The following is an 18,256-nucleotide window of genomic DNA, read 5'->3' on the forward strand; positions in this document are numbered from 1 at the left end:
GAGAAACGGCTTTCTGCGTCACATTCAATTGTTCCGTGAGTTTAGGTTGAGTTTGATTATCATCGTCATCCAATAAGGCCTGCAATTCGTTGTCTTCGAACTTTTTCGGTGGGTTCCCGTGCTCGTAGTTTCACACGTCAGAATCACCACTTTTGAATTTTTTGAACCGCACGAAAGACAGTGTTTTCCCAAGAGCATGGCTCTGAGAACTATGGGACTTAACTGCTGAGGTCATCAGTCCCCTAGAACTTAGAACTACTTAAACCTAACTAACCTAAGGACATCACACACATGCATGCCCGAGGCAGGATTCGAACCTGCGACCGTAGCGACTGCGCGGTTCCAGACTGTAGCGCCTAGAACCACTTGGCCACTCGGGCCGGCATGTTCGCTGAAATTTTCGACAAGCATTCGGTGCGATTCTGCGGCAGTTTTCTTCAAATTATAACAGAGAACCGATGTCGTCCGTAAGTCGTAGTTCGTAGGCACAAAACTCGACATGTTTATGGATTTGAAAAGCTACCGATGTAAGGAACTTGTGTTACTGTGTGTTTACATTCACCGGCAGCCGTTAAAGGACGCAGATGGAGCTGCAGACACGGTCCCACTGGTCCTATACTGACAGCTAGCACCATCTATAGGGAAATCCCGGTTTCATACTTTTTATTAACTGCGAGTAAAGTTAAGACCGTTAAACGCGTACCTTTTCATTGATGTTTTGACTTCCTGTGGACCCTGCACGGAGAAGAATGTTGGCGAAGTGTGGACAAGACGACTAGTGTGACGTCACAGATTCGTTGCAACGCCACATCTCAGTGTTCATGACGTCATTTCTCCTGAACTATGCGTGGTACCAAGATGATATTTTGTAAGGGCATTTAGCGGAATATCTGCATACTGTCAGCGACATTTACTGCAGATAGAGTAATACAACAGAAGGAATAAACTTAAACGTCATGCACAATGGGGCAGCTTTTCATGCATTTCAGTGTTAATGACACATCTCTCTAACTACGATAGGTAGATGACTCTTGCCCCACAGTGACTGTTGCCTGATAGGAGGAAATATGTGTACCAAATCTGGCTGAAATCGGGATACTGGTTTAGTAGCAGATGTGGAACATACACAAAAACATACTTACATTCATTTTGTAATATGTATGGATGTTATCGTAATGAATGTCGTAAGAATGTAGAGCACAAATGTAACTGCGTCAAAATAGTCAACACAAACAACTTTTATACTTGATGTCGACAATCTATAGATTAAGAAGAGTAGTAGCCGCACGGTCTTAGGCATCTTGTCACTGTCCGCGCGGCTCCTCGTCAGAGGTTCGAGTCCTCCCTCGGGCATGGGGAGTGTGTGTGTCGTCCTTAGCGTAAGTTAGTTTAAGTAGTGTGTAAGCTTATGGACCGATGACCTCAGCAATTTGGTCCCGTAAGACCTTCACACAAATTTCCAAACATTTCCAAGAAGAGTTGTGTAGCGGAGAATGCGCTTACAACCGCCGAAGCCTAGGACGTACGAAAATAACTAAATTTTGTGAAACATGGCAAACGTGTTTAGTTTGACTAATAAAAAAATACAGTGCTTCGCCAAGAACGCGCAGATGAATAATTTAAAATGTTAGCTTTAGAGATTATTCCTTTTTAAAGTACTATTTAAAATGGATCTTGTCTTCATCTATTAGAAAATTTTGTCCCCTCTCGATCGGTCTAGACGTGCGTTCAAAACACCGGATGTAGCTACCGTGGTCCTTCATTCTCACTCTCAGAAACAGTCGACACGGAAAATCTGTTCCACACAGGATGTTTCTTTGCTCGAGGCTGCGTCGTATTCACCCAACTATTTGGAGATACACAACGTTCGCTCCGTTACAAGAAGCTCTGCCACGTAATTTTCAGTTCCCGACACACGGGCGCCCTCCAGAGAAACGCTTTACATCACGCATGAAGCTCACGTTACGTAAAACTCTCTCAGTGGTAGCTGCTCCCATAGGGCACCTGCCTGTTCGCCTTTACGTAACGGAACGCCGATGACGCATCGCCGCAAACAGTGGCGTCAACAAGGGACACACACACACACACACACACACACACACACACACACACCACACACACACACACACACACACACATCTATCTTCGATAAATTCTGCAAGTCACCCAAATACGACACAGAGCGCACTACATCCGCTTACAAACATAGTAAAATTCCATCCAGTCCCTTGCATGCACAAACTGAGCCCACAGTCGGCCTCTGAGAGTAGCTTCACTTTATAACCACCTGGTAAAATCACGGTAAATCACACCGGAGTATCTATTTCAGTTAGCAAGTGCGACGCTGCTTATTAATATTTCAGTTAATTAGCGCGATTCCTTGTTCTACCGCTACTTACTGATGGTAGAGTGCTTTTTGCAAATCACGTCTCTTTACCTTTGAACCTTTCGTGTGTGTGTGTGTGTGTGTGTGTGTGTGTGTGTGTGTGTGTGTGTGTGTCAGACTTCTTTCTCCGTGTTTTAATTTCGAATCATGAGTTTGGTGTTTTTTTATGTTGCGTAGCTAAAGTACACCACAGGCCTCAACGCCACGACGAGAGCCTTTAGCACAACACTTCTATTCATTCAAACTGAATTTCGAATTAAATGAGATTTTGAATTCATCCTAAACTACTAGCCATTAAAGTTGTTACACGAAGATGCAGATGATAAACGGGTATTCATTAGACAAATATATTATACTAGAACTGACATGTGATTACATTTGCACGCAATTTGGGTGCATAGATCCTCAGAAATCAATATCCAGAACAACCACCTCTGGCTGTAGTAACGGCCTTGATACGCCTGGGTATTGAGTCGAACAGATCTTGGATGGCGTGTACAGGTACAGCTGTCTATGCGGCTTCAACACCATACCACAGTTCATCAAGATTAGTGCCTGGCGTCTTGTGACGAGCCACTTGCTCGGCCATCATTGACCAGACGTTTTCAATTGGTGAGAGATCTGGAGAATGTGCTGGCCAGGGCAGCAGTCGAACATTTTCTGTATGCAGAAAGGCCCGTACAGGACCTACAACATGCGGTCGTGCATTATCCTGCTGAAATGTAGGGTTTCGCAGGGATCGAATGAAGGGTAGAGCAACGGGTCGTAACACATCTGAAATATAACGTCCACTGTTCAAAGTGCCATCAATGCGAACAAGAGGTGACAGAGACGTGTAACCCCATACCATCATGCCGGGTAATACGCCAGTATGGCGATGACGAATACACGCTTCCACGTGCTTTCACCGCGATGTCGCCAAACACGGATGCGACCATCACGATGCTGTAAACAGAACCTGGATTCATCCGAAAAAATGACGTTTTGCCATTCGTGCACCCAGATTCGTCGTTGCGTACACCATCCTAGGCGCTCCTGTCTGTGATGCAGCGACAAGGGTAACCGCAGCCATGGTCTCTAAGCTGATAGTCCATGCTGGTGCAAACGTTGTCGAACTGTTCCTGCAGATGCTTGTCGTCTTGCAAACGTTGGATCTCGACCAACGCGAGCAGCAATGCCGCGATACCATAAACCGCAATCGCGACCTTTATCAAAGTCGCATTCGTGATGGTACGCATTTCTTCTCCTTACACGAGCCATCACAACAACGTTTCGCCAGGCAACGCTGGTCAAATGCTGTTTGTATATGAGAAATCGGTTGGGAACTTTCCTCATGTCAGGACGTTGTAGGTGTCGCCACCGGCGCCAATCTTGTGTGAATGCTCTGAAAAGCTAATCATTTGCATATCACAGCATCTCCTTCCTTGTGGACTCTTACAGCAGCGGTTCACATAAGTGAAACTACAGTAACTTCTGTTGTAAGTGATCTTTAGCGCTTGAGATTCAGTTTTTAGTGTTGTTTAGAAAGGGAGCCGCCACAGAATACACAGAAAAATTGCAAAATGCCGCTCGCAACCCCGAGTCCGTCAACAGTCTAAACCACAAGCGGCTCCACCGGTGCTAGGGAGCGCGTCCCGGGGCCCTGTTCCCTTGGTCAGGGTTTATCACCCCGGGAGCGCTTGTCTTAGTCAGCGGTAGGGACTCCCAAATCCGATCGACGAGATGGAAAGAAAACACTGCCTTTCTTCCGGGGAGCGGAGACGAGCGGGCAAAGAATTCAAAGAGGACGCCGCTGCAGCCCTGGGGCCAGGCTATCTCGACAACACACCACACTTCCCAGGCTGCCTCGCGTCCCCTCCGCTGGTTTCAGTGGCTCCCTTGGGCGCGTTCAGCGTATCGTATGTCTCACTCGTTCCATGCCTTCAGTGACCAGATACGGGGCGGATCAAAAGGTTGTGCATAAACTAACGGAGCTGATAGACGAGACAAAATACAACAACTTTGGAACAGAAACTTGCGGTCTTGGAAACAATCTTGAACCAACAAAGGCTCTGAAATGTCTGCAACAACGAGGACGATCAGAGCACAGGCACCGTAAGTTCAACAAAGATAACGCTTTATGTGTCTGTAAGCACGACTGGATGCAGCTAAATGGAGCACCTACACACTCTACTGTGGGACTTCGGCGAAGTAACGTCACATACCCCTGGCGTTGGACCGGTAGCGGAGGTCCAACTGCACGCCCACGTCGCTCTCCTGATCTCAAGCCTATATTATTCTTATGCGATGTATTTGCAGAAAGACTGTTCGACACAGTGATGTGTGTATGTATTAAGGTACCAAATATAGCTGCACAAAAGAGATTTTACACGGAAGTACCAAAGAAACTGGTATACGCATGCGTATTCAAATACAGTGATATGTAAACAGGCAGAATACGGCGCTGCGGTCGGCAACGCCTTTGTAAGACAACAAGCGTCTGGCGCAGTTGTTACATCGTTTACTGCTGCTACAATGGCACGTTATCAAGATTTAAGTGAGTCTGAACGTGGTGTTATAGTTGGCGGACGAGCGATGGGACACAGCATCTCCGAGGCAGCGATGAAAATGGCTCTGAGCTCTATGGGACTTAACATCTGAGGTCATCAGTCCTCTAGAACTTAGAACTACTTAAACCTAACTAACCTAAGGACATCACACACATCCATGCCCGAGGCAGGATTCGAACCCGCGACCGTAGCGGTCGCGGGCAGCGATGAAGTGGTGATTTTCCCGTACGACCATTTCACGAGATTTGATGTTTTACCGGATTCCTGATATTCACGGTACATCTACATCTACGAGGGCTGTCCAGAAAGTAAGTTACGATTGATCGCGAAATGAAAATCACAGTGAAAATCAGAAATGTTTCATTTGTAACAGTTAGCTACACCTTTCAGCTACTTCTCTACGTAGTCGCCGTTCTGACTCAGACATTCGTCGTAGCGTTGTACCAACATTCCAATACCCTCATCATAGAAGGCAGCCGCCAGTGCTTTCCGCCAATTCTCTACGCCGGCCTAAAGCTCGTTGTCTTTGCCAAAACGTTGTCTTCATAGCCAGCGGTTCGTTTGAGCAGAGATGAAACTCAGTGGGAGACAATTACGGGCTGTATTGTGGGTAACCAAACACTTCCAATTGAAACGGTGCAGGAACATCTTCATTGCCCCTGCAGAATGAGGCTGAGAATTGTCTTGAAAAAGAAACCCCAAGACAGTTGTGTAATGTTGGTTGCATAGCTTCAGGGGAAAATTCTCACCAGGCCCTCGTACTTGGCGGGAGACACTATTTTTTATAACATCTTTACGCGCTCACTAAGAGCTCAGGAATGAAAAGAGCGACATAATTCTACCTAGAGTCATACGAGAGACACTGCCCAACACATCTTTGCAAAGTTTTATGCCCAACACATCTTTGCAAAGCTTTATCGGATTTTGATAGTATTTTCCATTTCGCGACCTATCGTAACTTACTTTCTGGACAGCCCTCGTACATCCATACTCCGCAAGCCACCTGACGGTGTGTGGCGAAGGGTGCCTTGAGTACCTCTATCGGTTCTCTCTTCTATTCCAGTCTCGTATTGTTCGTGGAAAGAAGGATTGTCGGTATGCCTCTGTGTGGGCTCTAATCTCTGATTTTATCCTCATGCTCTCTTCGCGAGATATACGTAGGAGGGAGCAATATACTGCTTGACTCCTCGGTGAAGGTATCTTCTCGAAACTTCAACAAAAGCCCGTACCGAGCTACTGAGCGTCTCTCCTGCAGAGTCTCCCATTGGAGCTTATCTATCATCCCCGTAACGCTTTCGCGATTACTAAATGATCCTGTAACGAAGCGCGCTGCTCTCCGTTGGATCTTCTCTATCTCTTCTATCAACCCTATCTGGTACGGATCCCACACTGCTGAGCAGTATTAAAGCAGTGGGCGAACAAGTGTACTGTAACCTACTTCCTTTGTTTCCGGATTTCATTTCCTTAGGATACTTTCAATGAATCTCAGTCTGACATCTGCTTTACCGACAATTAATTTTATATGGTCATTCCATTTTAAATCACTCCTAATGCCTACTCCCAGATAATTTATGGGCTTAACTGCTTCCAGTTGCTGACCTGCTATATTGTAGGAATCTTTCTTTCTATGTATTCGCAGCACATTATAGTTGTCTGCACTGAGATTCAATTGCCATTCCCTGCACCATGCGTCAATTTGTTGCAGATCCTCCTGCATTTCGATACAATTTTCCATTGTTACAACCTCTCGATATACCACAGCATCATCCGCAAGAAGTCTCATTGAACTTCCGATGTTACCCACAAGGTCATTTATATATATTGTGAATAGCAACGGTCCTACGACACTCCCCTGCGGCACACCTGGAATCACTCTTACTTTGGAAGACTTCTCTCTATCTCTCTCACTGACATAACGCAGTAGCACATAATGTCTAATTCTGGACCTTCGTTGCGCCTAGTTATATCCCTCCATGTATTAGAAATTGACTGTAGAGGACTGTACGTGTAGATACCTAAAAGGAAATAGAAAGTTTTACAGCAAGCAACAATTCGAATAGCACTGATCGGACGTGTATGTTCCAAGTGAAGTGCGGTTCTGGAAGAGCGATGGCCTGCTAACTTACCTGGTAGAGGTTGATGATGTGCGGGTGGTCGAGCGTCTTCATGATGTCCACCTCGCGGTACACCTTGCGCAGGTTCGCCGCGTCCAACTGCGACTTGTCGATGATCTTGATGGCCACCTGCAACAGACAAACAGGCGGCAGCGTGAGATCCCAGCAGTTCTGGCGAGCAACTGGCGTGCCGCTTCTAGAGGACGTACGAGCAGCACACGGAGACTCCACGTTAACCTATACAGTAAATCCACAAATGATGGAAGAAAGAGTATCACATCTCCAAGCACGATGTAAATAAATCATCATCATCATCATCATCATCATCATCACCACCATCACCATCATCATCATCAAAACCAGAGTGACGGTATTTGGTCATGCTTCCCTGCTCTTCATCTCACCCCCAAGGAACAGTCTACAAACAAAATCTATATTTGTACATATAACACTCGAAGTGTTACTCTGCAGACCTGAGCTCACAAGGGAACCTCCCCATCGCACCCCCCTCAGATTTAGTTGTAAGTTGGCACAGTGGGTAGGCCTTGAAGAACTGAACACAGATCAATCGATAAAACAGGAAGAAGTTGTGTGGAACTACGAAAAAATTAAGCAAAATATACAAACTGAGTAGTCCATACGCAAGATAGGCAACATCAAGGAGAGTGTGAGCTCAGGAGCGCCGTGGTCCCGTGGTTAGCGTGAGCAGCTGCGAAACGAGAGGTCCTTGGTTCAAGTCTTCTCTCGAGTGAAAAGTTTACTTTCCTTATTTTCGCAAAGTTATGATCTATCCGTTCGTTGATTGACGTCTCTGTTCACCGTAATAAGTTTAGTGTCTGTGTTTTGCGACCGCACCGCAAAACCGTGCGATTAGTAGTCGACAGGACGTGTCTCTCCAATGGGAACCGAAAACATTTGGTCGCAAGGTCATATGTCAACCGAATCCTCCACAGGAAAACACGTCTGATAAATTAGATACGACACTGATGACTGCATGTGCGTCACATGACAGGAATATGTTGTCGATCCACCTAACTTGTACACTTGGCGAATGGGTAAAAATATTCTTCTACCTTGCCCGATTTAGGTTTTCTTGTGGATGTGATAATCACTCCCAAAAAGGTGATGAAAACATAAGAGTTTGTCACATAAACTGCAACAAATGAATGCAACAGTTTCACAGTCGCACAGTTTTCCCTGTGCTCTGTCAAAACATATGTTTTTAACGTTTTCAAATTTTTCCGTTTAGGTGTAGCGTCCCCATACTACAGCGCAGTTACCTCCCATCGGACGGACGGACAGATAATAATTGTCTGAAAATAGAAAAACTTTTCACTCGAGGGAAAACTTGAACCAAGGACCTCTCATTCCGCAGCTGCTCACGCTAACCACGGGACGACGGCGCTCCTGAGCTCACATTATCCTTGATGTTGCATATGTTGCGCATTGGACTACTCAGTTTGTATATCTTGCTTATTTTTTTCGTAGTTCCACACAACTTTTTCCTGTTTTCCTGTTTTGTTCAGTTTTTCACGGCCTATCCACTGTGCCAACTTATAACTAAATCTGAGGGGGGTGCGATGAGGAAACGATGTTACATTGTGTACGTTGTGGTGCTGGAGAGATGAGCGAGTGTTGGCAGTATGATACTGAAATGAGTAGCACGACAGATGCACTTCTGAAATTTTAGAACGAATGCTTTTCGAACCTTGTACTCTTTCAAACTGTAATTACTAGCACGTCATGTGAAAATTATGTACAAAGCACTGATTTTTTAAAAAAATCTTGACATCGTCATTCTGTTGTTGAAGGTAGTGAGCCGTGTTGTGCTAATGTTATGCGTTGGTTTAAACCTTGGTTCCTATTCTGTGTTTGGTTTCCCGCAATTATTGCGATTAAGCTGTTGTTCGCTCTCTCCGTGAAAGGCAGCAGCGGTGTGTATCGATATTCGCACTTTGTACTATGTCCGGTCTGGTGCTTATAGTTTCCGGCTGTGCTGTGTGCGAAGAGTCGGTCGGTTGGCGTGGAGCAGCGAGGAAATCTCCGCAGGGCGTTGTTTGGCCGGGGCCGCTGGCGGTCTCTACACAGTGTCGGAGTGTGTGGGGCTGTTCCCATTGCTACGAGGTCCGTGGCTCACCGACCCTGGACACGAAAGTTGAGTTTGGATTTAATTTATCAGCAAGCAAAGACTGTCCACATTGTGCCGTCTGGTTCCCGTTGTTGGCTGTTGGGACATTCCCGCGAGCAACAACGTGTGTGTTCGAGTTGGCGAAGGTGTAGCCACTGTCCGTTGGAGTCTAAACGTATTTGGTTATTTGGAATCGAAGTGCACCAGCGGAATTTTCTGCCTTGTGGCCGTTAACTTTCCAGTTACCTGTCCTGGCCATTTACGTAAATTCAGGCAGTGTCCTTTCCTCACCGTGTTGTAGCTGTCCAGCACGGTGTGTAGTTTGACACCTTAATGTATGCTTGGTTGTGGGCGTCCATGCCTTTTTACGTTTTGCATTGAACTCCCAATTGTATGCTGGGCGAGTGGAGCGCAAGTTACCTTGTCGGTGGGTCCGTTGACTGTCTGTTGGTTGGGTTGTCGTCGCATTGTGAATGGTTGGGTCGACTGCCTGTCTCACCTAAGTGATCGTTAGTATTTAAAGTGCTTCTGAGCGCCGTTAGCTGCACTGCCTTTTCTTATTTTGTATTGTGTGTATTTGTAAGGCTCATAGCCGATGGTTCTGAATTAAAGTTGAATTGTTTTTAGTGGTGTTTTAAGTCATGGGCCTTCAGCCATTTTAAAACTGAAGTTCCTTGCCTGTCAAGTGTTAAATTGTTTGAGCCCTTCAGCCTAATTTAAGAAGAGGCTTTGCAGTTTAAATTTATTTTACCTTGAGTTTTAAGTCATGGGGCCGTCATCCGTTTAAACTTAAGGATCTTGGTCTTTCGAGCATCAGCCTGTTTAGGGCCTTCATCCCAATTGAAGATAAGGCCTCCTGCCTTCTGTTTTTTTATTTAATTTTACCTTGAGTCTTAAACCATCGGCCTTCAGCCGTCTTTAAATTTGGGTTGTTGCTTTTCAGGTGTTAGATTTTTGGGCCTTCAGCCAAATTATTACGTGAGGCCTTCTGCCTTCTAAATATTCTTCTGGCGTCAGAATTTTTAGCCTTTTTTTTTTAGATTAAAGTGGTTGTGCCCTTAAGGCATAAGACAGAGTGGCGTATTCAGCCGATAACTAAGTTCAAGAATTTGTACTGTAATGTTTGGTCAAATAAATAAAGTTATGTGTGTTCGAGTGTAGCTGAGAGGCGCTCATTTTGGCCCCTTTCCACAATTCCAACTACCTGTCCTATCCAGCGGGTTTAGCAGGGCGTTTCAGGTAGGATCGAGCGGTGATGTTACTCTAGGATTCGGTTCAATAGGCTACGGTAGTTGCACGCTACATGGGACTATTTTGACAGTCAACATACTAGTGCCTGGGACCACCCTACTGCTTTCAACGTATATGTCAACATCTACATCTACATGATTACTCTGCAATTCACCATTAAATGCCAGGCAGAGCGTTCATCAAACCATCTTCAAGCTATTTCTCTATCGTTACGCATTCGAACAGAGCGTGGTGGTTTTAATGGCCGGCCGATGTAGCCGAGCGGTTCTAGGCGCTACAGTCTGGAACCGTGCGACTGCTACGGCCGCAGGTTCGAATCCTGCCTCGGGCATGGATGTGTGTGATGTCCTTAGTTAGGTTTAAGTAGTTCTAAGTTCTGATGACCTCATAAGTTAAGTCCCATAGTGCTCAGAGCAATTTTTTTGTTTTAATGATTGCCATCCAAATTCGCGTAACTCTCCTTTTTCGCAGTGATACAAAACGCACTGCCCTTCTTTGAACTTTTTCGTTTTTCTTAGTCAGTCGTACCTGAGGCGGATCCCACACCGCTCAGCAATATTCCAGAAAAGGAAGGACAAGCGTAGTATAGGTAGCGTCTTTAATACCCGTATTATCCGTTCATTGCTGTGGCATCAATCAAGGATAGGTCTCCGCCGTGTTGCATATATGCTGTCTCCTACAGTTACGGCAAGGGAGTATCCAGCCTCCTGGAGTGCTAGAAATTTGGCAAATTTCAACATAAAAAAATACCTGCAGTGTGTCTGAGCAGCTAAAATTTTGACATTATGTTCCTTTCGGTGTATTCATCCTGAATAAAATCATTCAGGGCAGGTTTCGACATGTCGGACTGGACATATCCCTTGTTAGTCAAACTATTGCCATTCTGAAAATATTCTCAGTATTTAAAACACTAGATAAACGAAGGGTAATTGAGGAGGTTCTCCGTGTAATATTCTCCAGCAAAGTTGTCAGGTAGATCGAATCAATATACTGACCATTCATTGCATGTGTAAGAGAAGGAAACAGCACTGAAGGCTAAAACTGATTTCTAAGATACAGTTCATAACATACTCAACGGCGGAAACAGCGTAAAGCCGTAGGTACAAAGTAGAACAAACTAGCCACGCCCCTTTCTTACTGTCTCAAACCAGACACAGAACGCACAGCTTGCGAGAGTAGTCCTGCCTTCACCGGCTGCAAGGAAATACTGACTGCCCAGGTGAATACTGTCTACCACGTGTGCGCTGTCTCATGATGTACACGTGACCAAGAGCGCTGGATCGCTTCCTTACAATCCAGTGAACCGCACAAGCAATCGAAGTTTACCAAAAGATATGATGCCTTAAATCCAACTGACTAACGTGTTCTGTACACTGTCTTTGTTGTATCTAAAAATTTCCACTTACTCCAGTAGATTCAAAACCTGATCTCTCTCTTTTCTATGGAGTATTAAAAGAGTTTCAGCAAGACTTGTGATACTATGCCCCCCTTGCCGTAGGTGTGAGGTTAATGAGATTTGGAATTTGTTAAATTGAGATGTCCCTGAAGCCTTTTACTGAAGGACCTGTAAGTTTTCTCCACGTATTTTTTCGGGCAATCGTAAACAGTGAATACCGGCTGCGTTATATTTATTACAAGAAACACCTTCTTTATACCTAAGTTTTCCACTCACGTTACAAGAAACAAAATATGGTGTTTTCGGATCTCACACAAAGGCCAATTTTCTCCAAGATGGAACCTAAATATGGCAGCGTACTACAGAAATACCGAGTCACTGGCCTGATCAGTTGGTTGAAGCGTTATGCCATCCCAACTACTTCCCATTATGGCGAGACCATTTTTCTTTCTTTAGTATAGGACTAAAGTCAGCTTCATATCAATTTTGGTAAGCAATATATTGTTTCATTAATAAATTCTGCTTCATGTCAATTTTGATAAGCTATTTATTGTATTAGTCCGTATTCTTTACTCTGAACGTCTTTTGAAAATATATTAAACAACAATGTCATTGGCTGAACAGCTAGGCAGATAGGGGCTAAATAAATTCTATTTAAAAAAATCTCTCTCATTGTCTGTCTCAACCCGTCTCATCCACGTCGATGATGGCAAAGTCATATAGAACACCTTGCCGGCCGGAGTGACCGTGCGGTTCTAGGCGCTACAGTCTGGAGCTGAGCGATCGCTAGGGTCGCAGGTTCGAATCCTGCCTCGGGCATGGATGTGTGTGATCTCCTTAGGTTAGTTAGGTTTAATTAGTTCTAAGTTCTAGGCGACTGATGACCTCAGACGTTAAGTCGCATAGTGCTCAGAGCCATTTGAACCATTTGAACACCTCGCACAAGCCTGGCATTTATACAGGCTGTTACAAAAAGGTACGGCCAAACTTTCAGGAAACATTCCTCACACACAAATAAAGATAAGATGTTATGTGGACATGTGTCCGGAAACGCTTAATTTCCATGTTAGAGCTCATTTTAGTGTCGTCGGTATGTACTGTACTTCCTCGATTCACCGCCAGTTGGCCCAATTGAACGAAGGTAATGTTGACTTCGGTGCTTGTGTTGACATGCGACTCATTGCTCTACAGTACTAGCATCAAGCACATCAGTACGTAGCATCAACAGGTTAGTGTTCATCACGAACGTGGTTTTGCAGTCAGTGCAATGTTTACAAATGCGGAGTTGGCAGATGACCATTTGAGGTATGGATTAGCACGGGGCAATAGCCGTGGCGCGGTATGTTTGTATCGAGACAGATTTCCAGAACGAAGGTGTCCCGACAGGAAGATGTTCGAAGCAATTGATCGGCGTCTTAGGGAGCACGGAACATTCCAGCTTATGACTCGCGACTGGGGAAGACCTAGAACGACGAGGACACCTGCAATGGACGAGGCAATTCTTCGTGCAGTTGATCATAAGCCTAATATCAGTGTCAGAGAAGTTGCTGCTGTACAAGGTAACGTTGATCACGTCACTGTATGGAGAGTGCTACGGGAGAACTATGTACAGCGTGTGCAGACACTATCAGCAGCTGATTGGCCTCCACGGGTACACTTCTGCGAATGGTTCATCCAACAATTTGTCAATCCTCATTTCAGTGCAAATGTTCTCTTTACGGATGAGGCTTCATTCCAACGTGATCAAATTGTAAATTTTCACAGTCAACATGTGTGGGCTGACGAGAATCCGCACGCAGGTGTGCAATCACGTCATCAACACAGATTTTCTGTGAACGTTTGGGCAGGCATTGTTGTCTTGATTGGGCCCCATGTTCTTCCACCTACGCTCAATGGAGCACGTTATCATGATTTCATACGGGATACTCTACCTGTGCTGCTAGAACATGTGCCGTTACAAGTACGACACAACATGTGGTTCATGCACGATGGAGCTCCTGCACATTTCAGTCGAAGTGTTCGTACGTTTCTCAACAACAGATTCGGTGACTGATGCATTGGTAGAGGCGGACCAATTCCATGGCCTCCACGTTCTCCTGACCTCAACCCTCTTGACTTTCATTTATGGAGGCATTTGAAAGCTCTTGTCTACGCAACCCCGGTACCAAATGTAGAGACTCTTCGTGCTCGTATTGTGGACGGCTGTGATACAATACGCCATTCTCCAGGGCTGCATCAGTGCATCAGGGATTCCATGCGACGGAGGGTGGATGCATGTATCCTCGCTAACGGAGGACGTTTTGAACATTTCCTGTAACAAAGTGTTTGCAGTCACGCTGGTACGTTCTGTTGCTGTGTGTTTCCATTCCATGATTGAAGAGAAGTAATAAAATGAGCTCTAACATGGAAAGTAAGCGTTTCCGGACACATCTCCACATAACATATTTTCTTTCTTTGTGTGTGAGGCATGTTTCCTGAAAGTTTGGCCGTACATTTTTGTAACACCCTGTATAAGTGGAATTTTGTTTCCTTTTGTACACCACATCACGCATTTTCCACACAGTTTTCGTGGTCGTCTGCATGTATAAAGGTAACAGAGATTTTTTTAAGTATTTGTAATAACACGTAAAAATTAATCAGGGAAAGCTATCGGGTATTCAGCGGGTGGCAGCGGTAAGATATCGCGACGTTTCGGTCAGTGTCAAACTCATCATCGTCTGGCGCGAAGTGTCGAGATATTGCGGATGTGCCAATATTTACCTATCGGTGTCCCCCTCCACACGGCTACGTCCTGTGCTGGGGGAGGACGGGGAGGGCGTTGGGGGTGTAGTGGTGGGGGAGGCGTGTGGCCGGAGGTTGCTCTCCACTCCCCCTCTCTGTATTCCGGATGCGCTTTGCGTACTACGCAGAACTGGGCGCGCTCACCGTCGTATTTGCGCTAATGCGGGATTCCAGGCCGAGATTAACTGGTAACCTTCGCCCCTATAGGCGAGTATTTCTATGGATTCATTTGCAGAAATTCGCAACAGCGTATCGCTACAGGTCTTGTGAAGACCTGTAAGTACGAATGAAAATGGAAGAGGCCACCCAGTCGGCAATGCTAGCGCCACTGCAGGAGGCAGCCCCGCCACACGCTCGTGATTTGCGGGTTGCCGACGTGGAAGGCGAACAGGAAGGAGAGTCTCGCAGGCGTCAAGGGGAATACACTACGGGGCAATGACACCAACGAGACAGCGGTGAAGGAATATACAGTATATTATACTGTATAACTTCTAAATTGTCTGGCCTGCCGATCTGGTGGTAAAGAGCGTGTCTTGAAATCGAAATATCGTGGGGTCGCATCCTACACGGACCGCGGAATATTAAACCCTAGCTTAAAGCTAGAATTGCTAAGAATGATCCTTTATTCAGATTCCAGGTTAAACTGTAAGCAGGTAGAAGAGCCAGGTGTTAATTACTGATGAACGGCTCGTGCGAGAACTTCTGCAATCGGAAGTAATCATCATATATTTTCTGTCTGATACGTTCAGTAACTACTATAGAAAAAAAAACCATATTAAAAACAAGTAATTTCAAAACTGTATCTTGTTCTCGATAAAGTAAACTTACATTTAACATAAAATAAAATATGATCTGTACCTGTAGCACATCTTACATGTAACCTCTGTTAGTGACCTTTTAACGCAGCACACAGTACCAGCTGCACCACACTGGACTCGCATTCGGGAGGACGACGGTTCAATCCCGTCTCCGGCCATCCTGATTTAGGTTTTCCATGATTTCCCTAAATCGTTTCAGGCAAATGCCGGGATGGTTCCTTTGAAAGGGCACGGCCGATTTCCTTCCCAATCCTTCCCTAACCCGAGCTTGCGCTCCGTCTCTAATGACCTCGTTGTCGACGGGACGTTAAACACTAACCACCACCACCACCACCACCACCACCACCACCACCACCACCAGTTGCACGTTGCCTCACTAACGGAATCGAGGGGGCAAAAACATTTGAGTTTGTGTGTTTTATATAACTGATGATCGAATTTAAAACTTTAAAATGCTGTCATACTGTGCTCATTAACGTAACTGAGTGACAGCTCATACAGTATAACGGCTGTTTACATACAGGTGTTATATCTATAAAAATTTAAAAATGAATGAAAAGTCTAACAGTCCGTATTACATATATTTACTGAAGTCACGCAACCGGGTTCTCAACTCAGTTGCATCTTCTAGTTTATTTAATGCTATATGATATCGTATAGGGAGTTATTACAGAGTGCCGTAGAGTAGCACTTGGCGCAGCTAGGCAAAGTTCTCAACCTTTTACATTTAGTAAAACCATCATCAGTGATTAATGTCCACTACGTGTTAAAATCGCGATTAACTGTCAACACTTGACTGATTAAGGTATGTTCCGGCAGGCTGTATCATCGTCCGCTACTTGACATAGGCTCACAGGAAGATTTTTAATCGGTAAAGCGATGGCTGTGATTTCAACACAGATATATTAAATACGATGTACTTAAAAAGAGCATGTGTCATAAAATAAGTTACATACAACAAACAAAAAAATGTTATAAGTTAACAGTGAGTGACGACTTCTGATACTGGGAGAGAGTATGCATCATAAAAGATGATTAAAAGCTAACACAAGTAGAAGCATTGGGATATGCGTGCACTGGTTCAAATCAAATGGCTCTGTGCACTATGGGACTTAACTTCTGAAGTCATCAGTCCCCTAGAACTTAAAGCTACTTAAGCCTAACTAAGGACATCACACATATCCATGCCCGAGGGGCAGGATTCGAACCTGCGACCGTAGCGGTCCCGCGGTTCCAGACTGTAGCGCCTATAACCGCTCGGCCACCCCGGCCGAGCGCGTGCACTGGTAGTTAGAGCTCTGGAAGTCGGATGTGCACGTTCCATACCGGCGTCGACGTGTTTAGAGCAGCACAGCACAGCACCACAATGAGGGCATACGCAGCGATTTTGGTGGACGAAGACTCACAGTGTGCAGATAGGCCGTGAGTCAGTGAGCTTTGGCTTCCAGAAATACTGGCAGCAAATCAGAAAGATTTTTATATGGGCTGCAATATCACTCTGAGGTGACGAAAGCCGTGGGACAGGCATATGCATATAATAGATGGCGGTAGTATCGCGCACAAAAGATCTAAAAGGGCAGTCCACTGGCTGAGCTGTCTTTTGTAATCACGTGATTCATATGAAAAGGTTCCGACGTGATTATGGCCGCACGACGGGAATTGAAAGACTTTGAATGCGGGATGGTAGTTGCAGCTAGACGCACGGAACATTCCATTTCGGAAATCGTCATGGAATTCAATAAGCCGAGAACACCAAATTTCAAGCATTCTGGGAAACGCAGTGGCCGACGGCCTTCACTTAACGACCGAGAGCAGCGGCGTTTACATAACGTTGTCAGTGATAACAGACAAGCAGCACTGCGCGAAATAACCGCAGAAATCAATGTGCGACGTACGACGAACGTATCTGTCGGGACAGCGCGCCGAGATTTGGTGTTGATGAGCTATGACAGCAGATGATGAGAGCGAGTATGAAATGGCCTGCAGCGCCTCTCTTGGGCTTGTAATCGTATCGGTTGTGCCCTAGACGACTTGGAAACTGTGACCTCCTAACAATACCACCACTTGCAAAGTAGGTTTGAAATCAGATTAATAGTCTTGCTCATGCAGCATATGTTCGCTTTATGGGGTAACAACAAAGTTATTGACATAGTGGGACGCGAAATTGAAGCGTCACCCATCCACCAGTGTCAGCCCAGTTTGCAGGTGAATATAAGTTTAATTTAGTGTTTTGTTTGTGTATTTTGTAATATTTGTAATGTTTGTGAATTATTTTTATGTTTTAAGTACGGCGAGGGCGGCGCAACGAACGGAGACAGCATCTTCACTGCCGGGACCAGAGAGAAAATTGCTGGCCACTATTAACCGCGGGTCGACAGCCAAAGAGCAACAGAAGATCCTGAAACCGAGTTGTTGCGTCGTGCTTCTAAAAAACTGAAAAAAAATAAGAATTTGTAATGTTTCTACAACAATGACGTCATAGAAAGTTTAATCATGTTGTAAATGTTCAGTCCTACCTTGTCAAGGCTCATGTTCACGTCTATATGTAGTATATATGAAGATAATAAACTAGCGTATACTACAAAAGTACGTGTTCCGAGAATTTATTTATGAAGAATTATATTAAGGAAGAAGGATTACTGATTTATTTGACAAGATTATTAATTTTTGACAACATTCATCGCGAGTTTGAGTCTTAAAAGCTTATTCCATGTGGCTTTAATATTTATTAAAGCAGATAACTTGCATTAATATAATTTCTGAGAAGAAACAAACGATATCTAAATCATAAAAAGTTTGCGAAAACCAATTGGACTGAGTGACGTAATTCTAC

General features: G+C 45.0%; 1 protein-coding gene across 1 annotated transcript in view; it reads right to left on the minus strand.

The window, feature by feature from the left end:
- The window catches only part of LOC124550758 (serine/threonine-protein kinase SIK1-like), a 454,642-nt gene that overhangs the window by 103,090 nt on the left and 333,296 nt on the right, over positions 1–18,256 (minus strand). The window contains exon 2 of the mRNA XM_047125480.1: positions 7,062–7,178. Within this exon, the coding sequence (XP_046981436.1) occupies positions 7,062–7,178 (117 nt within the window). The remainder of the gene's footprint in view (positions 1–7,061; positions 7,179–18,256) is intronic.

This window comes from Schistocerca americana, chromosome 9 (assembly GCF_021461395.2).
Source record: "Schistocerca americana isolate TAMUIC-IGC-003095 chromosome 9, iqSchAmer2.1, whole genome shotgun sequence".
NCBI lineage: Eukaryota > Metazoa > Arthropoda > Insecta > Orthoptera > Acrididae > Schistocerca > Schistocerca americana.